A 22,936-nucleotide genomic window follows, 5' to 3' on the forward strand; every position below is an offset into this window, starting at 1 on the left:
CCACATTGTTTATACAAACAATTTTGGTATAGGGAGCCATCCTTATCAGTTAGAGAATGGTGAGAGCCCTCCTGAAATCTAAGTTCTCAGAAGCCAGCCAAGGGCCAGTCTTGCAAGCAGCCCTCTCTAAGGATAGCAGTCAGGGCTGCTATGTTAACTCTGCTATACAAAGCCAAATAAGTACGAAGGGGCCAAGATGCTTCCTTAACATATGCTGAAGATTAGTTAAATCCACACAGCAGGGAAGGCAAACATGTAGCACATACAAAACGATTGTCCATTTTGAGGTCTTGGAAGAAACATCACCAATCCATCATGGCACCAATCCTGAGTCCAGATGCAGCCTCAGAGTCCTTCTTAATACAGCACCCAAGGCCAGCCTGTCAAGACTGACACACAAGTTGAAATATATCTGCCATCCATGTGAGAGGGCAAAAAACAAAGCTAATAAGAATCTGCTACCAGTAGACATTTCTGTCTCTAAACATTACCTTTTAATAATCACTGCATTTATGTTTCATTTGTTTAAGTGAGAACAACCCCTGTATAAAGCACTATCACATCAAAGAAACAAATGACAACCCCAAGCGATATTACGTGGCTGAAAAGTACGTGTTTGATTCCATCCCTCTCCTCGTCAATTATCACCAACACAATGGAGGAGGTGAGTTCTAAGGGACAAGGCCAGAGGGGGACCCTCACAGGGGAACTTGGAGAAAAGTGACAAACACCCAGCTGGGTTACTTCATCTCAGACAAACTGACCATAAATAATAACTATACAAATAGAAAAGGATGCCAAATATTTGATTATATTACATATTCTTCATTAGCAAATTCTGCTGCTGGCATCATGAGATTTCACCACCTGCCCACCTGTGACGTTATACCTCTTCTCAGGGAAGATGTAATATCAGTGATTGGGCTTTGGAATTTGTTTTCCAGAATAAAAATAACTTTTGCATTGGATTATATTTTTTCCTGGTGATTTGACTTGGATGGTTGCTATGGTAAAACTCTAATGACTGCCTTTCACCTTGTAATCAACATAGGCCTAGTCACTAGACTCCGGTATCCAGTTAGTTCCTGGAGGCAGAAAGCCCCGGTCACGGCAGGGCTGAGATATGGTAAGCAGTGCATTTGGGAATGTTATTCATTTGCACTAACTCACATCCCTAGAGGTCTGGGGTAAATTCTGAATGGACTTCCCCAGACGTTAAATGATCATTAAACAGGTACACTGTATATCTGGAGATGGTGTGCACAAATGAACATTTACAATGTGTGTAAGATTACATCTATATGTATGCACATTTATCTAGGTCAAATCAATGTCTATTGGTTTTAGATGACAGTTCATCAATGAAGTGTTTACTGAGCACCTACTTTGTACAGAGCACTCTGCTAAATGCTATTAGAAAAAAATATTAGGAACCAGTGCTATAGTACTGTGTTCTTGCATATTTTCTAGAACTTCTGTATCATCTAGTTTGTTAGGTATGGGTCCATTGCAAGTGCTGTAAGCTAGCAGCATTCAGAAATGTCTGTCTGCATAGCACTGTGTTAAATTTTTTTGAATGCTTTTAGGCAGGGCATGCATCTCTAGGGCCATAGGCCCTACTATTCCTTCTTGTCCTATGGAACCGTTTCACCCACTTGTGATTTTCTGCCTGCATCCCCTGGTCCAAACTGTCCTGGTCGAGGAGAAGGCTGGTGTACCTTTCATTTTATATCTTCTAGATTGGTGGTTCTCAAGCTTCACTGTGCATCAGAGTTACATAGGATGCTTAAGAAAAGTGTTGACTTCCAGCCCCGACCCAACATTTACCAAAACACAGTCCCAGACAGTGGGGTCCTGGGGTTGCCTTTTCAACAAGTGCCCTAGGTGATTTTGACACAGGGGTTAAAGGGTGATACTTTGAGAAACAGTGTGTGGGCTCTCCATCCCTAACCAGCACCATATCTGCACACAGTAGGTGCTCGGTACTGTTTTCTGTTGAGTCTGTGCCTCAAAGAGATAGAAACTGAACTGTTTATAGTACTAGACCAAGCATCAGGAAAGGTTAATGCCCCTCAGCCTCCTTATAAAAATAAGATAATTCTAATGCCTGTGGAATCCGAATGTGCCCATGCTGGATGGAAGCCCAGACAGTATTTTATGAACCCACTCATTTTTGCCAGTGTGAAAATTGAGACTTGGATCCCTTTTATTCTTTTTTTGAGCATTTATTCAAAGCCTACCTATGTGTGAGACTGTGTGCTGGCTTGCACCTCTGTACCAGTCCTCTTGGAATCCACCACCTTACCCCTAACCCCTGCTAAGGCCTAGCAAGTGCTATGTACATAATGGATGCCCTTGATGGATGAATGAATGAATGAATGACCAGTTCAAATAAAACTTGCTCTATGTGAAAAATGACAATAAAAATTTTTCAATCAGGTATAGGAAATGGTTGGGGCCTTAGAACCCTGTCATTGACTTTCTTTAATATCTCAACTAATGCCATCCTCCTTTCTCTTTCCATGTAATCGTCCCCATGCACATTTTTCATGGCTTTCAATACATATTCTATGTTATTATTTGGGAAAAAAGATACTTTTATCTATCTATAGTTCTAAGTATACAGGCTTATACCATTTGCCATCTTTGAGTTATATTAACAATAGGCTAACATTCTGTATAGGGCTATATAGTCTCCTGGGAGTCCTATACTTCATATCTACTGCTTGCCAACTCTGGAAAACTCTTTCTCTTCCAGGGAAATGGGTGATTGATCCCTCAGAGCTCACTTTTGTGCAGGAGATTGGCAGCGGGCAGTTTGGGTTGGTGCATCTTGGCTACTGGCTCAACAGGGACAAGGTGGCCATCAAAACCATTCAGGAAGGAGCTATGTCAGAAGAGGACTTTGTCGAGGAGGCTGAAGTCATGATGTGAGTAGCCAAGACAAGAGTATGCAGAGATACCTTGGGAAGGATGTTCTGTGCTATGTTCTTTGAATACCATTCTGATGCCATCTTGTGCCACCTCCCTGCTCAAGTCCAGCAATGGCTTCCCATGGTATGGAGAATAACTCCAAGCTCCTCACTGTGGTCTAAAAGGCCCACCATGGTCTGGCCCTGCCAGATCCCCAATCTCATCTCCTGCCCATCTTTCCTCTGGTTCCATGACATGCCAACCACACTGGCCTTCGTTCATTCTCGCGTACACCAGCTGAGTCCCTGCATTCTTCAGGTCTCAGCTCAATAAGACATTTTTGTTTGGGGGAGGGAGTGTATTTTTGGGAGACTAAACTTAGACCATCTCACCCCTTGCCATTTTTCTCCAGGAAACTCTCTCACCCCAAGCTGGTCCAGCTCTATGGAGTGTGCCTGGAGCAAGCCCCCATCTGCCTGGTGTTTGAGTTCATGGAACACGGCTGCCTGTCAGATTACCTGCGCAGCCAGCGGGGGCTCTTTGCTGCCGAGACCCTGCTGGGCATGTGCCTGGACGTGTGTGAGGGCATGGCCTACCTGGAAGAGGCGTGTGTCATCCACAGAGACCTGGTAAGAGGGCGTAGGGCAAACCCCTACAGGTCCAGGGTGAAGGCACATGTCCACTGAAATTAGAGCTACGAAGACTGGGAATGCATGAATCAATAACAAGGCATAAGCCCTCTTCCTTCCCCTCTCAGCTTCTTCCTTCCTCCACCCACTGTGGGATGTCCTCATGGGACTCAGATCTGGGCTCTATTTCTAGCCCCACCTCTGACTTTCACCCTCTGAGTTGGAGTTTACATTCTTTCTAAATAAAGCTAACAGCCTCTCCTTTTTAACCTCTCTGTGCCTCCTTTTCCTCTTGGTAAAATGAAAGAAATTGACAAGCACATGTTGCTCAAAATGTTATCCAAGATCTACCAGGATCACATTGGGGTGATCCTAGAACCATCCTCAGAATTTCTGGGGGTTGAGGTTTGGGAATATTCATTTTAACATGTCCCCCCATGGGATTTGCAGGCACATTAAAATTTGAGACTCATGGGTCTTTTCTTGGTAAGGTCTCTTCCAATCGAATTAGGGACCATGTACCATCCCTACTGAGGAATAGTTTTAAGAGAATTAGCAACTTCAACACATTCTTATTTTAGTCAAATGGGTAACAGCTTCTTCATCCCTGAGGTTAACATCAGGTTGCACTGGAGTTTACAGCTGGTTACACAACACCATGGATTTTTCTTCTGATTAGGATCCCAGGAATGAAGATGAAAGACCAGATTTACTCATCCTGATAAAGGATTTTAACACACAACTTTCCATCAGGCACTAGTGAAGCTTAACTAGCATTTGTGAAGCTCCTTACTGCTTCTGCACAGCAGCACATGGAAAAGCAAAGGACTGTGATTATAGGAGACTCCTTAATTACTGATTACTCACCAAGTTTTCCTTTCCCTTTCGTTTGCCTGTCTCTGCTCCAGGCTGCCCGGAATTGTCTGGTTGGAGAAAACCAAGTCATCAAGGTGTCCGACTTTGGGATGACAAGGTAATACGGACCTGTGGTGCCGGCAAAGTCTCAGGAATGGGATGCAGGCCACCAGGACACTCAGACGATCTCTCTCCACTCTCTCCCCAGGTTCGTCCTTGATGACCAGTACACCAGTTCCTCAGGCACCAAATTCCCGGTGAAGTGGGCGTCCCCGGAAGTCTTCTCTTTCAGTCGCTATAGCAGCAAGTCTGATGTGTGGTCATTTGGTAAGTGTCATTCTGGGCCCACTCGCACATGACCTGGGACTGTGGGCCAACTGTTTTATTTGTCAAATTCAGGCAGCCTTACTTGCCCCGAACACTGGATGGTGAGGGCGGCGTCCCACTGAGAGTCTGTACAAACAGCTCTGAAAGGAATGAAGGGGCCCTCATTATTGCATCTATTCTTGGACATTTTTGAAATAGGGGCAAAAATAAAAGCGAAAACAGGATGTTGGTGATAGCTGCTGTGACATCAAAAGCTGGAGTCAGGAGACTAGCACATGAGCCCTTGAGAGCAAGGATCATGTTTTTTCCAACATTATATTTATTCTCACAATTATTCCCACATTTAACTCTCAATAAAGTATTTTACCCATTCATTCAACAACGATTTATTGAGCATCTACTACATGCTAGGAGCTAATTTAGGTGCTCACAAAGCACTGGTACATAGGATAGAAAAGGCTCCTATTCTCTTGGAGCCAAGTTGTAAGGGGAGATAGTAACAATCATGCAAACAAGCTAACAAATATGTGTATAAGATAAAGTCAGGTAGCGGTAAGTGCTATGAATAAAACAAAAGAGTAATGGGAAAGAGAGTAACTGGAAGGGAGGGAGGGTCTGTTTTAAATAGCAGGATCCAGGAAGGCCTCTCTGAGGAGGTGACTGTTGAGCAGAGAGCTGAATGATGAGACGGAGCTGTCTCCATTTGAAGGTCCAGGGAACAGTGTCTCTAACAAAGGAAGCGGCAAGTGCCAAAGCTTGGTGTGTCCAAAGAAAAGAGGTACTGACTTAGTGGGAGAACAGTAGGCAATGAAATCGGCAGGCCATGGTAAGGAATTAGAATTTCTTATAAGTGCAAACGGGCAAGAATGAAAAGACAAAATGAATGATGCCGGTGTGGCAAGAAGTACTAAATATTCTTGCTGGATGTGTCATGTCTTTCTAAGCCATAGTTTTTGCATATTAATGTATACAGAAAACTATACTGGACAACCTCTTTGACTTGGATTGTAAGAAGGATTCTACTTCGGACAGGAATAGTTTGGAGTTTGATGTTGTCATTGTATGTGAAGGGAAAGTTTGCCAAATATATTGACTAGTAGTAGAAACCAGGGAGAAGATGACTAATTAAATCTATTACGAGGAGAACTAAGTAATCTTCTCCAGCATTTTAGAATATCCATTTCCAACAACCAAGTGATTTTTGATTTTGAGTCCTTCTGAATTGTTCCTTAAAGTAGTTACCCTGTTCAACAGGCCTAACTATGACTTTGTTAGTCAAATTTAAGGTACAGAATGAACTTAGAAGAAAACAGACTGCGCTTGAGCAACCTCACATTCTCTTTTCCCCAGTGCATATAACTAGGAAGGGTATGGCTGATGTGTGGCCACTCTCTATCGGTACGGCGGGTCATGCTGCACCAAGCCAGGTGTCCCATAAAGAGATGTTTGCAGCCAGGGCCACTTTGTCGCATTCACCTGCTGACTCGGAATGGGGTTTATTCTGCCACAGGTTGTCAGCCTAGGACTTTGCTGCTGCATCTTATAATTAGAGGGTTGAGCTAAAGTCCATCCCTTCCTAGGATATGTCATCTGAAGTGTCTAAAGATGAGATTGACCGATGGAAGCAGAATAGAGGGGTGAGAAAACTGGGGTGGCAAACCTGAGAAACAGAAACCTGGATGGAGGAGAGCTTTTGCCTGCCTCAAGGCCACTGGGCTTTGTCACGCATTTTGAGGTTTTTCCCCTAATTAACTGCACTATTTTTTAAAACATCTTTATTGGCGTATAATTGCTTTACATTGTTGTGTTAGTTGCTGCTGTATAACAAAGTGAATCAGCTATAGGTATACATATATCCCCATATCCCCTCCCTCTTGCGTCTCCCACCCTCCCTATCCCACCCCTCTAGGTGGTCACAAAGCATGAGCTGATCTCCCTGTGCTATGCGGCTGCTTCCCACTATCTGTTTTACATCTGGTAGTGTTTATATGTCAATGCCATTCTCTCACTTCGTCTCAGCTTCCCCTTCCCCATGACCTCAAGTCCATTCCCTACGTCTGCGTCTTTATTCCTGTTTTGCCCCTAGGTTCTTCAGAGCCTTTTTTTTTTTTTTTCTTTTTAGATTCCATATGTATGAACTGCACTATTTTAAACAAGTCAACTAACCTCTTTGGGCCTTACTCAGTTCCTCAATGCATCACAAGGTTTGCATGAAAGCAATTGTTTTCCAGCCAGCTTTCCCCCATTTTCCAAAGAAATCTCACCAGAAATCCTGGCATCTTGGGGTACTAATTGGTCTTATTTACTGAATTTCCAAAACTCCTGAGGCATTTCTGAGGATCCCTTAGAAATTCTAATCCAGTTGTCTGGGCTAGGGCCCAGGATCTGCCATTGGAACAAATTTCTGAGTTGATTTTTCAAAACTTCAGATGTTTTAGGGATCATACTTTGGAAAACTCTGCCCTCAGGATCTCTGGACTATGCTTTGAAAACCACTGGATTAGGTGATCTGCAAGCTCTGTTCCCACTCTGACAACCTATGAATAGATGAGTACATAATAAAGCTGGGTGTGACATTTCTACTGAGGGCAAAAAAGGAAAAGGGATTAAATCGGAGGTCAAAAATGGACAACCTAAAGATTTTTGCTTGGTTAACACAGTATTTCTTTTAAATCAAATTGAGTTTATATTTTAAAACTCCCAATTTATGACTTATCTTTAAAAAATCAGAAAATGTGGCAATTCAGAGCCCTCATTCCCATGTGCCCTATGCCGGCTGGAGCTAAATCACAGCTGCCCCTTTGGGGACAGAATTTTTGACCTCCAGTTTTTCACAGTCCTCCCTAGTCCCTATTATGCAGACCTCATCCACTCCATTCATCTATATCATGTGTAGACATTTGAGTTTACATCGCCTGCAACTTTTAGTAGTAGCATTTGAGTTAGATATAACAAAGGGCTGAGCTTGAACATTCTTCACCACTAGAAAGGTAGGGAAATCGCTCTTTAGAAATAGCACAGGCCTAATAAGCCTCAGGTGGCTTTTGATATTGTACTTTCTGGAGGTAGGGACTTGAATCTTAATGTCAAGGAGTCTGTGATTTCTAGAGGTAAGTTGGTTTGTTCGCTATTTAGGAACTTTATCACTAGCTATTTCGATTCGCCATTTCTCATAGGTGTGCTGATGTGGGAAGTCTTCAGTGAAGGCAAAATCCCGTATGAAAACCGAAGCAACTCAGAAGTGGTGGAAGACATCACCACTGGATTTCGGTTATACAAGCCTCGACTGGCCTCCTCACATATCTACCAGATCATGAATCATTGCTGGAAAGAGGTCAGTAAAGGAAGTGGTTCCCCCCCCATTATAATCTGCAATTGCAGGGTCTGCCCCCATCCCTGAAGAAAGGAACCCTCTCAGAGGATGAGGCAGTAGGGATGACAAAATAGATTAGCAAGAAAGTGACGTTGAGCATCTATTAACTAAAGGAGTTACTCATCCCTAGAAGAGCTGGCAGGGACCTTAAATGTTATTTGATTTGTAATATAATGTCACAAGCCATCAATATACTGTCAGAAAGGAAGAGTGGGGAAGGCCTATGTCAATATTTTTGAGAAAAAAAGCACCTGTAACATCATAAAACCATTAAATATACATGAAGTTAGTTCTATAAACTGGTAAACAGAAGTTCACTGGTGCTGTGAAATTATTAAAATGACTGAATTAAAATTCATTTTATTCATACAACAATTCAGAATGGGAGCCAATTACTCTGCACCCTCCCAGAAATCTCAGTTATCCTTGGGTGGCAGGCTATGCCTTAAGCCACATCAGCATGAGTGTTAGATGTCCTTGGGTGAGTTAGCAAATTTTAAATTTCAACCACAGTTGAAAGTTGCTGAATAGAGAATTAACACAAATTCGGATCATGGAAGGGTAACAGGGGGGATTTAAAAAGTTTAGGATACTTGGGTTTTATCTCAGTTTTATCATTTCTTAATCATTAATCATGGGCCATTCTCTGAACCTCCTTTTTCTTACTGTAAGATAATTAAATAATGTTTGCTCTGTAAGTTCATAGAGCTTTTGTCATCAGAAACAAAGAAATAAACCATAAAGACATAAAGAAGGGTACAAAACAAATCTAGTCCACTTCTCAAGGATTAAATACTATAACAATTATGATAGCTGACATTTAGTACTGTTTTCTTTTTTAAATTTTTATTAATTTTTAAAATTTTTGTTTAGAAGTTTTAGGTTTATAGAAAATTTGAGCAAACAGTGCAGAGAGTTCTCCCCTATAAATAACATTTTGCATTAGTGTGGTACATTTGTTACAATTATTCTACCACCACTGATACATTATTATTAACTAAATTCCATGTTTTACATTAAGGTTCACTGCTTTTTTTGTACAGTTCTCTGAGTTTTGACAAATGTATATCATGTATCTACCATTATAGTATCATACAGAATAGTGTCACTGCCTTTAAATGCACTGTGCTTCACCTATTTATCCCTTCCCCTCTTCTTCCCAAATCCCTGGAAACCATTGATCTTTTTATTGTCCAAGTTCTGCCTTTGCCAGAATGTCACATAGTTGAATCATACAGTATGTAGACTTTTCAGATTGGCTTCTTCCATTTAGAACTATGCATTTAAGATTCATCCATGTCTTTTCATGGCTTGAAAACTCACTTCTTTTTACCACTGAATAATATTTCCATTGTATGGATATACCATAGTTTGTTTATCCATTCACCTACTGAAGGACATCTTGGTGGCTTCCAGTTTTGGGCAGTTATGAATAAAGCTGCTAGACACATTTGTGTGCAAGTTTTTAGATGGACATAGATTTGTAGCTCAATTGGGTAAATATCTAGCGGTGTGATTCCTGGATCATATGAAATGAATAGTTTCATAACACTATCAAACGAAAATGTTTAGCCTTGTAAGAAACTGCCAGACTGTCTTCCAAAATGGCTACCATTTTCACATTCCCACCAGCAATGAGAGTTCCTGTTGCTCCACATCCTCACCAGCATTTGGCGTTGTCAGTGCTTTGATTTTAGCCATCTTAATAAGAATATAGTGGTATCTCATTGTTATTTTAATTTGCAAATCCCTAACATATCATGTTGAGCATCTTTTCATATGTGTATTTTCCATTTGTATACCTTTTTAAATGAGGTAACTGCTTAGATCTTTGCCCATTTTTTAATAGGGTTATTTGCTTTCTTGCTTTTGAGTTTTTTTTTTTTTTTTTTTTTTTTTTTTTTTTTTTTTTTTTGTGGTACGTGGGCCTCTCACTGTTGTGGCCTCTCCCGTTGCGGAGCACAGGCTCCGGACGCTCAGGCTCAGCGGCCATGGCTCACGGGCCCAGCCGCTACGCGGCATGTGGGATCTTCCCGGACCGGGGCACGAACCCGTGTCCCCTGCATCGGCAGGCGGACTCTCAACCACTGCGCCACCAGGGAAGCCCTGCTTTTGAGTTTTAAGAGGTCTTTGCATATTTTCGATATAAGTCCTTTATCAGATATGTGTTTTAAAAACATTTTCTCCCAGCCTATGGCTTATCTTTTCATTCACTTAACAGTGCCTTTTACAGAGTAGAAGTCTTTTACAGAGCAGAAGTTGTTAATTTTAACAAAGTTCAACATCAATTTTTTTTCTTTTATGAATCGTGCTTTTTGTGTTGTATCTAAAAACTCATTGCCAAACTCAAGGTCACCCAGATTTTCTCCTATGTTATCTTCTAGATGTCTTATAAGTTTTGCATTTTACATTTAGTTCTCTGATCCATTTTGAGTTAGTTTTTGTGAAGAGTGTCAGGTCTGTGTCTAGAGTCATTGTATTGCATGTGGATGTCCAATTGCTCTAGAACCGTTTGTTGAAAAGACTACCCTTGCTCCATTGAATTGCCTTTGCTCCTCTGTCAAAGATTTGACTACATTTGTGTGGGACTACTTCTGGGATCCCAACTCTATTCCATTGACCTATTTGTCTATTCTTTCACCAATACCATGCTCTCTTGATTACTATAGCTTTATAGTAAGTCTTGAAGTCAGGAAGTATCAGTCCTCCAAACTTGTTCTTCTTCAGTATTGTGTTGGCTATTCTGAGTCTTTGGCCTTTCCATATGGAGTTTAGAGTTGGTTTGTCAGTATCTACAAAATAACTTGCTGGGATTCTTGTGATTGTGTTGAATCCATACATCAAGTTGAAAAGAAATGACATCTTAACAATAGCAAGTCTTCCTAACCATGAACATGGAATATTTCTCGATATATTTAGCTCTCCTTTGATTTCTATCTTTAGAATTTTATATTTTTCCTAAAATAGACCCTGTACATATTTTATGAGATTTATACCTAAATATTTTCTTTTTTAGTCTTACTGAGTGCTTATTTTATGTTGCATTTTTATATACAATTTTATTTAATTCTCACAACAATCTTATGAGATTGATAGTATTATTATCCCCATTTTACAGATGACAAAACTGAGGTTCAAAAAGGTTAAGTAACCTGTTCAAAGGTCACACAGCTAATGAGTAGAAAAGCTGTGATTCAAAAGCAGGCCATATGATTCCAAAATACCTGCTGTTAACAACTAAGACATAATGGCCTCAAATACAATATATATAGAAGCATATTTAAAACTCAGCAGAGGGGATTGCTGTTTAACTCTGGTTTGCTTTGGAATTAGCTATGACACACAAGTACAAGGAAATCACAGAGTTCTTTTCTTCCCTCTCTAGAAACCAGAAGACCGGCCACCTTTCTCCAGACTCTTGAGTCAACTGGCTGAAATTGCAGAATCGGGACTTTAAAAGAGACTCAGTGCCAGGCCATGGGCTGCAGATCCTGAGTGGGGCAAGGAGGTCTTCCCACCACAGAGCATTAAAAGCTGCCACCATCCCAGGACTCCTCAGAGGCAACTGGCCTGTGGCGCCAGTCCCTAAGCTGCCACGGAGGCAGCGGCCTGATAGAGGCGGGCACCAGGCCACAGGCAGGAGGCTCAGCCACTGAACTGGGAGCAGGGCCAGAGCAGTCTGTACCCTTCCTCCAGCCTCTTATCTTGTGTGGAGCGCAAACCTCAGTCGACAGCTTTCAAGCAACATTTCTTGCACTTCTTAGAGAAAGGGAGAGATGGGGCAGGACCTTGGATTATTACCCTTATTGTTATTTTAAACATGGACCTGAAGTTCATGGTCAAGGGATTTTTTATTCGACCTGACAACACAGAATCCCAGGATATGGGGCAAGATGAACAAGGAGCATGACTCTTTTTCAAGAACTAGTGAGTTAATTAAAGTCACAAAGAGTAAGCTCTGCCTCTGTGATGCTGTCAACCACAGCTTCCTGCCTTAGATGATGGAACAGCTGCTCACATTAGAGGCCGGATATTCTGAGAAGCAGCTTTATGAGGTTTTACTCGTAGAGTACACTGCCACCTCTCTCCTTGAAGGGAGCATAATGGACTGGGGTGAACAATTCTGATCTCACCGCTGGAGTATTGGGTATCTGGTGTCTGGGCAGAAAGAGGGCATCAGATGGTGGAAACACCTGGTACAGGGAAAGGCCTTAGGTTGTAACCACTTGGATGCTCGTCTTTACTACCAAGCCAAGCAAGTGACTCTGAGTCCCCTTCCGTGCCGAATGCTTCCACAGGCATCCTGGGAGGAAATCATGGCTTCCGTAAACACTGACTTACTGAGACCTCCAGGAATCAGTCCCCTCTCTGCATTCTTTTATCCTCATCAACAGAGTGCAGACTTGTGCTGGGGAGTGTGGCCTGGCAGAGAAACTGAAGCTGGTTTAGGCCCTAGAGATTTGCAACTTTAAGGTTGAGACTTCCAAGTCTCCCCAGATTCTAAGAGAGGAGTAAGAGGTCTGTTCTTGTTCAAGCCATCTGGATGGAAACTGAGTCAGGCACCGAGTGGGGGGCTACCAAGATGCGCAAGGATGCCTACTGTTGATTGAGCACTTGAATATGCAAAATGAATATGTACTGAGCTACAAGCCTTAACTGCAGAATCTCAGTTCACCCTGAGTTCACACCAGTGCAGTGAGATATTATTATTATTCCCATTTTACAGATAATGGAACTTAGGCTTTGAAAAGCTTGGACACCGGTCTGAGGTGACAGAGCTAGGAAGAATACAGCCCACCTCTGTCTGACTGCAATGCACAGTTTCTCTATTTTTATTCAACACTGCCTTCTACTGAGGGTGAAAGGGATTGCTGAGGAGGTAAGTACAGTAGAGGGGAAAGTCCTAGAGAGCCAATAAAGAAGCCAACACAGCACCATCAGCAAGTAAAGCTGCTCCTGCATAGACCAGGGTGGCTGGCGGTGTAGCCCTCCAACTTGGAATAGGATCTTTTTTTCCTCATCTGTATCCTCACCTTCATCAGAGTTAATGACGTTGGAGTTACTAAAGGAGTAATTAGCCCTTTGATTCACTCAACCCACCAGAGTCATATTGCATGAGGCAATTTGTAGATGAGCTTCAAAGCAGCTTTAAAAGATTCTCCTGCAGAAGTATAAATACTTCCTTGAATTATCACTTCAGCTTTGAGCCGGCTGCGGTCTTCTTGGACACTTTCTGGGGAAGGGTATTCCTTGATGTAAGAGAGATTTAATTTTCATACAGCGTTTAGGGAAAACTCTTTTTGGATGGTGTTGAAATCAGCTCTTTCTAAAAAATCATGTGATATTTTGACCGGCTGAAGATGCAGATGTACAACTTTCAAGTATAATTATTGCAAAACTGGTAGCTTCAAAAAAAAAACTATCATTTAGAAGATGATATTTCTCAACTTATCCAAAATCATCCCTGTTTACTTTTTTGGCATTTTGTACATTCTTTTTTGGAACCTTTAATTAGAGATGATTTCGGGAACATCCAGCCTAGAAGGAAAACATCAGAATTGACTGATTTCTGTGGTATGGTTTAGAAAAATTCTCCCTTACATGGTATTATCTTGTTCAAGCTCAGAATCATTGAGGCTTTAACTTAACATGTGTCAGGAGGTTACCTCTCAGTGTCCTGCAAAATAGACTTCTGCCTGTTTGGTTTTTGGCTTTTTTTTTTTCCTTCTCACATTTTGAAAACGGTGCCATGTGCTCACAGGGAATTCCCCTATGCAAAGTTTTAGTTCTAGATGCATTTTGTAGATTTTGCATTGTGCCCTTTTGAGACTATGTATTTATATTTGGATAGATTGAATATTTATTAGTGTACAGCGATTGCTAATGTTCACAATTAAAATGTTACAAATATCTCTTATGCTTTGTAAATCACACCAAGTTAAAGGTTGGGTCTAGCAAATAAAGCTGTGCATTTTAGTAAATAGGGTATGTATAGCCTGGGTCCATACTTATCCCAATGTCAGACAACCAAAAGTTTTCCATAAATAATAATGGTTACATAGTTTCACATTCCACAGACAAATAAAGACTATACATCCTTCAACATTGTTTCACCAAGTAAATATCAAATGCTTCCTGTGATCTCTGATATGCTGCACTGAGTGCTGCAGAAACAAAGATGAAAAAGACACAGTCTTTACTTTTAAGAAACTCCAGGTATGGTTGGGAAGGCAGACAAATAAACAAGTAAAATTATAATACAGCAATTAGAGCAACAACAGAAATAAGGTCAAAGTAGAGAAGAGCTGAGAAAAAGTGATGGAATCTATTGGGCAAAGTGTGACATCAGTGGAAATTTCTTAGAAACCTGCTACTGAAAGTGTGGTCCCCGGACCAGCAACAGCAGCATTACTAGCTTGTGAGAAATGCAAATTCTCTCTCCACCCTGAGATCCACTGAATGAGAATCTACATTTTAACAAGATCTACAGGTGATCATCTGCACATTAAAGTTTGGGAAGCACTGTCACAGAAGATATCATCTCTGACTCAGTTTTGAAGATGAATTATGCTTTTTTTAGGCAAGCCAATGGGCAGAAATACTTTCCAGGTAGAGGGATAGAGGAAACAAAACATATTGAGAAGCTATTATCAGTTTACCATTGCTGGGGCAAAGGGTGGGGGTGTGTGTGTGTGTGTGTGTGTGTGTGTGTGTAGACAACGACTTAGATTTTAAAACACAAAAAATGTTGGAACTCTAGTTGTAGAGAGGAAAAATGTCATTGAACAAGGAGAGAAGGTCAAATTTGTGTTTAAAAATATATTCTGGCAGCAGTGTGGAGAGTGGATTTGAGAGAGGGAAAGCTGGTGAAAGAGAAACGAATCTGGAGATGATTTCTGACTTGCTCCTAGTACCAAATTATTGTTCATACTCATTCTGTCATCTGCTATGTGGGTGACATGTGGAAACTGTAATTCGGAGCTCTTAAGCCACAGTTGGACAGCAAGGCACAGCTGTTCTCCTCCCTCTTAAAATCCCAGTGAAATAAGGGCTGGGTTATTATAGTTTGGGTGTATTGAGCTCTCCCTGTACCTTTCAGTTCACCAAATGCCCACATCCACTGTTGGAGCCAGCTCATGCACCCAGAGGACCATCAGGTACCAGTGAGAAAGCCTGTGGCTTCCACACAGTCCTTTGTGGGACTCACCTCTGGGCTTGACTCCCCCTGGCAAATGACCCAGAGAGGAAGCTTCTAGAGCAGGATGGATGAACAGATCGGTTTCTCAGAGAGCATTTATCCTGCAGATCCTACTCTGCCTGGAACCTCCCAACACACAAGACCACCAAACTCAGGAAAAGGCAGAACATACCCCATTCAGCCAGATGGGCAGAGTGTGTGTGTGTGTGTGTGTGTGTGTGTGTGTGTGTGAGTGTGAGTGTGTCTTCAGTGACTCTGCATTTCTTCCCAAGTCATCATGAGTAGTTGGTTTCTGGGATAATTGAATCATACAGATACTGTTAGGAGGAGTTTTAGAGATCATTTGTTACCATTCACCTGCTATTACTTGGCACTGTGTCAGGTGTATACGATGAATAGGATATCAGTTGAGGACCAAACACATCACAGTCAAATTAAGATAATTCAAGGCAAGCCTATTTCAAAAGGACTGTTTAACACAGTGTGGGTTTAGAAGAACCATAGTAAGTAGTACAGAGGGAAAGAACAGCCAAGGAACAGTTACCATGCCTAGGCCCAAAGAAATGAGGAACGGGAGTGGTCCCTTGCTTGTGGAAGCAGAGAGTCAGCTGGAGAAATGTGCCTCGAGAGGACAGCACATTTAGTGAGAAACAGAGGAAGCCCAAGGCAGCAACACAAGGAGGAGGCTGTGGAATAAATATGCTGGCCCCACTCTCCTCCCTTCCCCCCATCAACTGCTGGGGTTTCTTGTTGGCCAAACTCAGCTGGAAGCCAGAGGACGAAGAAATCCTAGTAGAGTAGTCCACAGAGGTCAGTCTGCAGGGGCAGGAGCAGGGTGAGAAGAGTGAAGTAGGTCTGGAGGAGCAAGAGGAGATATCCAGGGCTTCCCTGATGGCACAGTGGTTAAGAATCCGCCTGCCGATGCAGGGGACACGGGTTCGAGCCCTGGTCCGAGAAGATCCCACATGCCGTGGAGCCACTAAGCCTGTGTGCCACAACTACTGAGCCTGCGCTCTAGAGCCCGCGAGCCATGACTACTGAAGCCTGGGCGCCTAGAGCCCGTGCTCCGCAACAAAGAGAAGCCACCGCAATGAGAAGCCTGCGCACCACAACGAAGAGTATCCCTGACTCGCCACAACTAGAGAAAAGCCCATGCATAGCAACAAAGACCAATGTAGCCAAAAATAAAATAAATAAATGTAAAAAAAAGAGAGAGAGAAGATATCCAGTACACATGCCAACCTTTCTGTAAGAAGCCTCAGGCTAGTAAAAAAGTCCAATACATAAATAAATACAGTTGATTTAAGCTTTGCAGACTTTATACTTGCAAACTGCCTGCTCACTAAAATCTATCTGTAACCCTAAAGTCAATTCTTGCAGGCCTTTCACAGTCATTTATGACACGCCCATGCCCAGAGCAGAGAAAAATGTCACTCTACAGGTACATTCCCAGCTGAGGTCGAACAAGGCGAGGCCCTGCCTTCTCGTTTCAGCTCATACCATAAACTAGTGTCCTTCTTGAGATCTATTTAGTGCCAAATTTTTTGCACTTGTGTACATTTTATTGGTCCTTTTGCTCTTTAAAGTGACCCTCAAGCATAGAGCTGAGATGCTGTCTTGTGTAAATGAAAGAAGGCTGTGATATATCTTACAAGGAAAACATGTGTTAGATGAGTTTCACTCAGCATGACTTATAGTTCTGTTGACTGTGAGTTCAATGTTAATGAAGCCACAATACATACGAAACAAGGTGTTTTTGAACAGAAATGTGCATAAAACAAGGTTATGTGTAAATCAGGTGACTTTATTAAACATAACCACTGAATGATGAGAATCAACTGTGATTGCAAAGCACTGCTGTAGGTCATCTGATGGAGCAATGGTCACGATCCAGTGAGAGCACAGAGAGTGAAAATACCCAAGGAAGCAGGGAGGGCTTCAGAGAGGAAGTGATATTTCAGCTGTGTCTTAAAGGGTAAATGGGAGTTCCTAAGGAAGGGAAGGTCTGGAAGAACGTTTCAGGCCAGAGAAACCAGCATGCATAAAAACACATCTTATTCCACCTTCTTCCCTTGCATTAATTGGATGTTAGGAGTGGGAACCTTGGGGCCCAAAGCCAGCAGGTGCTGGAGAATCAGTTAAAGGAACCTAGTAGATTATGGTTCCTCACCCTCCAGGTTCACATCTACCCACACCCCACTCTACCATCTAGAGCTAACAAGGAGTTCCTGATCCCTTTTCATTTTCTCAGACTCATTTTGACTACAAATGTCTATAAGCTGAGACAAGCTATACAAACATTTACTTGCTTTTCTGTTGTGTATATCTCAAAGCTCTTTCCCATTTAAGAGGATGTTTGACCTCTCCAGCAGCTTTGACATGGAACGGTGGGTGACGGGGTCTCACTTGACAGAAAAGAGAAGTGAAACACAGCATGCTGAGGTTGTAGAGCAACTCAACACAAGTGAGAATAGAACTCAGATCTTATTCCAAGTCCTGCATTCTTCCTAAAGACCACGCCCAAATTCAAACCATGGTAATAATAATAAAAGCTCCTATTTTTAAAAACATCTTTATTGGAGTATAATTGTTTTACAATGGTGTGTTAGTTTCTGCTTTATAACAAAGTGAATCAGCTATACATATACATATATCACCATATCCCCACCCTTTTGCGTCTCCCTCCCACCCTCCCTACCCCACCCCTCTAGGTGGTCACAAAGCACTGAGCTGATCTCCCTGAGCTATGTGACTGCTTCCCACTAGCTATCTATTTTACATTTGGTAGTGTATATATGTCCATGCCACTCTCTCACTTCGTCCCAGCTTACCCTTCCCCATCCCTGTGTCCTCAAGTCCATTCTCTATGTCTGCATCTTTATTCCTAGTCTACCCCTAGGTTCTTCAGAACATTTTTTCTTTTTTTTTTTTAGATTCCATATATACGTGTTAGCATACGGTATTTGTTTTTCTTTTTCTGACTTACTTCACTCTGTATGACAGATTCTAGGTCCATCCACCTCACTACAAATAACTCAATTTCGTTTCTTTTTATGGCTGAGTAATATTCCATTGTATATATGTGTCACATCTTCTTTATCCATTCATCTGTCGATGGACAGTTATGTTGCTTACATGTCCTGGCTATTGTAAATAGTGCTGCCATGAACATCGTGGTACATGTCTCTTTTTGAATTATGGTTTTCTCCAGGTATATGCCCAGTAGTGGGATTGCTGGGTTGTATGGTAGTCCTGTTTTTAGTTTTGTAAAGAACCTCCATACTGTTCTCCATAGTGGCTGTATCATTTACATTCCCACCAACAGTGCAAGAGGGCTCCTTTTCTCCACACCCTCTCCAGCATTTATTGTTTGTAGATTTTTTGACGATGGTCATTCTGACTGGTGTGAGGTGACACCACATTGTAGTTTTGATTTGCATTTCTCTAATGATTAGTGATGTTGAGCAACCTTTCATGTATTTCTTAGCAATCTATATCTTCTCTGGACAAATGTCTATTTAGGTCTTCTGCCCATTTTTGGATTGGGATTTTTTTTTTTTTTTTTTTGATATTGACCTGCATGAGCTGTTTGTAAATTTTGGAGATTAATCCTTTGTCAGTTGCTTCTTTTGTAAATATTTTCTCCCATTCTGAGGGTTGTCTTTTCATCTTGTTTATGGTTTCCTTTGCTGTGCAAAAGCTTTTACGTTTCATTAGGTCCCATTTGTTTATTTTTGTTTCTATTGCCATTTCTCTAGGAGTTGGGTCAAAAAGGATCTTGCTGTGATGTTTGTCATAGAGGGTTCTGCCTATGTTTTCCTCTAAGAGTTTTATAGTATCTGGCCTTACATTTAGGTCTTTAATCCATTTTGAGTTTATTTTTGTGTATGGTGTTAGGGAGTGTTCTAATTTCATTCTTTTACATGTAGTTGTCCAGTTTCCCCAGCACCACTTATTGAAAAGGCTGTCCTTTCTCATGTATATTCTTGCCTCCTGTATCAAAAATAAGGTGACCATATGTGTGTGGGTTTATCTCTGGGCTTTCTATCCTGTTCCATTGAGCTATGTTTCTGTTTTTGTGCCAGTACCATACTGTCTTGGTTACTGTAGCTTTGTAGTATAGTCTGAAGTCAGGGAGCCTGAGTCCTCCAGGCCCGTTTTTCTCTCTAAAGATTGCTTTAGTTATTCGGGGTCTTTTGTGTTTCCACACAAATTGTGAATTTTTTTGTTCTAGTTCTGTAAAAAATGCCATTGGTAGTTTGATAGGGATTGCATTGAAGCTGTAGATTGCTTTGGGTAGTATAGTCATTTTCACAATGTTGATTCTTCCAATCTAGGAACACAGTATATCTCTACATCTGTTTGTATCATCTTTAATTGCTTTCATCAGTGTCTTATAGTTTTCTGCATACAGGTCTCTTGTCTCCTTAGGTACGTTTGTTCCTAGGTATTTTATTCTTTTGCTTGCAATGGTAAATGGGAGTGTTTCCTTAATTTCTCTTTCTGATTTTTCATCAGCAGTATATAGGAATGAAAGAGATTTCTGAGCATTAATTTTGTATCCTGCTACTTTACCAAATTCATTGATTAGCTCTAGTAGTTTTCTGGTGGCATCTTTAGGATTTTCTATGTATAGTATCATGTCATCTGCAAACAGTGACAGTTTTACTTTTTCTCTTCTGATTTGGATTCCTTTCATTTCTGTTTCTTCTCTGATTGCTGTGGCTAAAACTTCCAAAACTATGTTGAATAGTAGTGTTGAAAGTGGGCAACCTTGTCTTGTTCTTGATCTTAGTGGAAATGGTTTCAGGTTTTCACCATCAAGAACGATGTTGACTGTGGATTTGTCAAATATGGCCTTCATTATGTTGAGGTAAGTTCCCTCTATGCCTACTTTCTGGAGGGTTTTTAATCATAAATGGGTGTTGAATTTTGTCAAAAGCTTTTTCTGCATCTATTGAGATGATCACATGGTTTTTATCCTTCAATTTGTTAATATGGTGTATCACATTGATTGATTTGCGTATATTGAAGAATCCTTGCATTCCTGGGATAAACCCCACTTGATCATGGTGTATGATCCTTTTAATGTGCTTTGGATTTTGTTTGCTAGTATTTTGTTGAGGATCTTTGCATCTATGTTCATCAGTGATATTGGTCTGTAGTTTTCTTTTTTTGTGACATCTTTGTCTGCTTTTGGTATCAGGACGATGGTGGCCTCGTAGAATGAGTTTGGGAGTGTTCCTTCCTCTGCTATATTTTGGAAGAGTTTGCGAAGGCTAGGTGTGAGCTCTTCTCTAAACGTTTGATAGAATTCACCTGTGAATCCTTCTGGTCCTGGGCTTTTGTTTTTGGAAGATTTTTAATCACAGTTTCAATTTCAGTGCTTGTGATTGGTCTGTTCATATTTTCTATTTCTTCCTGATTCAGTCTTGGCAGGTTGTGCATTTCTAAGAATTTGTCCATTTCTTCCAGGTTGTCCATTTTATTGGCATATAGTTGCTTGTAGTAATCTCTCATGATCCTTTGTATTTCTGCAGTGTCAGTTGTTACTTCTCCTTTTTCATTTCTAATTCTATTGATTTGAGTCTCCTCCCTGTTTTTCTGGATGAGTCTGGCTAATGGTCTATCAATTTTGTTTATCTTCTCAAAGAACCAGCTTTTAGTTTTATTGATCTTTGCTATTGTTTCCTTCATTTCTTTTTTATTTATTTCTGATCTGATCTTTATGATCTCTTTCCTTCTGCTAACTTTGGGGTTTTTTTGTTCTTCTTTCTCTAATTGCTTTAGGTGTAAGGTTAGGTGTTTATTTGAGATGTTGCTTGTTTCTTGAGGTAGGATTGTATTGCTATAAACTTCCCTCTAAGAACTGCTTTTGCTGCATCCCATAGGTTTTGGGTCGTCGTGTTTTCATTGTCATTTGTTTCTATGTATTTTTTGATTTCCTCTTTGATTTCTCCTGTGATCTCTTGGTTATTTAGTAGTGTATTGTTTAGCCTCCATGTGTTTGTATTTTTTACAGATATTTTCCTGTAATTGATATCTAGTCTCATAGCATCATGGTTGGAAACAATACTTGATACAATTTTAATTTTCTTAAATTTACCAAGGCTTCATTTGTGACCCAAGATATGATCTATCCTGGAGAATGTTCCATGAGCACTTGAGAAGAAAGTGTATTCTGTTGTTTTTGGATGGAATGTCCTATAAATATCAATCAAGTCTATCTTGTTTAATGTATCATTTAAAGCTTGTGTTTCCTTATTTATTTTCATTTTGGATGATCTGTCCATTGGTGAAAGTGGGGTGTTAACATCCCCTTCTATGATTTTGTTACTGTCGATTTCCCCTTTTATGGCTGTTAGCATTTGCCTTATGTATTGAAGTGCTCTTATGTTGAGTACATAAATATTTACAATTGTTATATGTTCTTCTTGGATTGATCCCTTGATCATTATGTAGTTTCCTAATCTCCTGTAGTAGTCTTTATTTTAAAGTCTATTTTGTCAGATATGAGAATTGCTACTCCAGCTTTCTTTAGATTTCCATTTGCATGGAATATCTTTTTCCATCCCCTCACTTTCAGTCTCTATGTGTCCCTAGGTCTGAAGTGGGTCTCTTGTAGACAGCATATATATGGGTCTTGTTTTTGTATCCATTCAGCCAGTCTATGTCTTTTGGTTGGAGCATTTAATCCATTTACATTTAAGGATATTATCAATATGTATGCTCCTATTACCATTTTCTTAAGTGTTTTGGGTTTGTTATTGTAGGTCTTTTCCTTTTCTTGTGTTTCCTGCCTAGAGAAGTGCCTTTAGCATTTGTTGTAAAGCTGGTTTGGTGGTGCTGAATTCTCTTATCTTTTGCTTGTCTGTAAATATTTTAATTTCTCCATCGAATGTGAATGAGATCCTTGCTGAGTAGAGTAATCTTGGTTGTAGGTTTTTCCCTTTCATCACTTTAAATATGTTTTGTCACTCCCTTCTGGCTTGCAGCGTTTCTGCTGAAAAATCAGCTGTTAACCTTATGGGGATTCCCTTGTATGTTATTTGTTGTTTTTCCCTTGTTGCTTTTAATATTTTTTCTTTGTATTTAATTTTTGATAGTTTGATTAATATGTGTCTTGGCATGTTTCTCCTTGGATTTATCCTGTATGGGATTCTCTGCAATTCCTGGACTTGATTGACTCTTTCTTTTCCCATGTCAGGGAAATTTTCAACTATAATCTCTTCAAATATTTTCTCAGTCCCTTTCTTTTTCTCTTCTTCTGGGACCCCTATAATTTGAAGATTTGTGTGTTTAATGCTGTCCCAGAGGTCTCTAAGACTGTCCTCAACTCTTTTCATTCCTTTTTCTTTATTCTGCTCTGCAGTAGTTATTTCAACTACTTTATCTTCCAGGTCACTTATCCGTTCTTCTGCCTCAGTTATTCTGCTTTTGATTCCTTTCAGAGAATTTTTACTTTCATTTATTGTGTTGTTCATCATTGTTCGTTTGCTCTTTAGTTCTTCTAGGTCCTTGTTAAACGTTTCTTGTATTTTCTCCATTCTATTTCCCAGATTTGGGATCATCTTTACTATCATTACTCTGAATTCTTTTTCAGGTAGACTGCCTACTTCTTCTTCATTTGTTTGGACTGGT

The 22,936-nt window shown here is 40.7% G+C and overlaps 1 protein-coding gene across 1 annotated transcript in view; it reads left to right on the forward strand.

Moving 5' to 3' along the window:
- ITK (IL2 inducible T cell kinase) overlaps positions 1–14,075 on the forward strand; it is a 66,400-nt gene extending 52,325 nt beyond the window's left edge. The window contains exons 10-17 of the mRNA XM_065875448.1: positions 531–664; positions 1,052–1,126; positions 2,759–2,930; positions 3,326–3,542; positions 4,451–4,515; positions 4,606–4,724; positions 7,901–8,058; positions 11,483–14,075. Of these exons, the coding sequence (XP_065731520.1) occupies positions 531–664; positions 1,052–1,126; positions 2,759–2,930; positions 3,326–3,542; positions 4,451–4,515; positions 4,606–4,724; positions 7,901–8,058; positions 11,483–11,554 (1,012 nt within the window). The 3' untranslated portion in view covers positions 11,555–14,075. The remainder of the gene's footprint in view (positions 1–530; positions 665–1,051; positions 1,127–2,758; positions 2,931–3,325; positions 3,543–4,450; positions 4,516–4,605; positions 4,725–7,900; positions 8,059–11,482) is intronic.
- Positions 14,076–22,936: the final 8,861 nt, after the last annotated feature.

The sequence above is a fragment of the Phocoena phocoena genome, chromosome 3 (assembly GCF_963924675.1).
Source record: "Phocoena phocoena chromosome 3, mPhoPho1.1, whole genome shotgun sequence".
Lineage (NCBI taxonomy): Eukaryota > Metazoa > Chordata > Mammalia > Artiodactyla > Phocoenidae > Phocoena > Phocoena phocoena.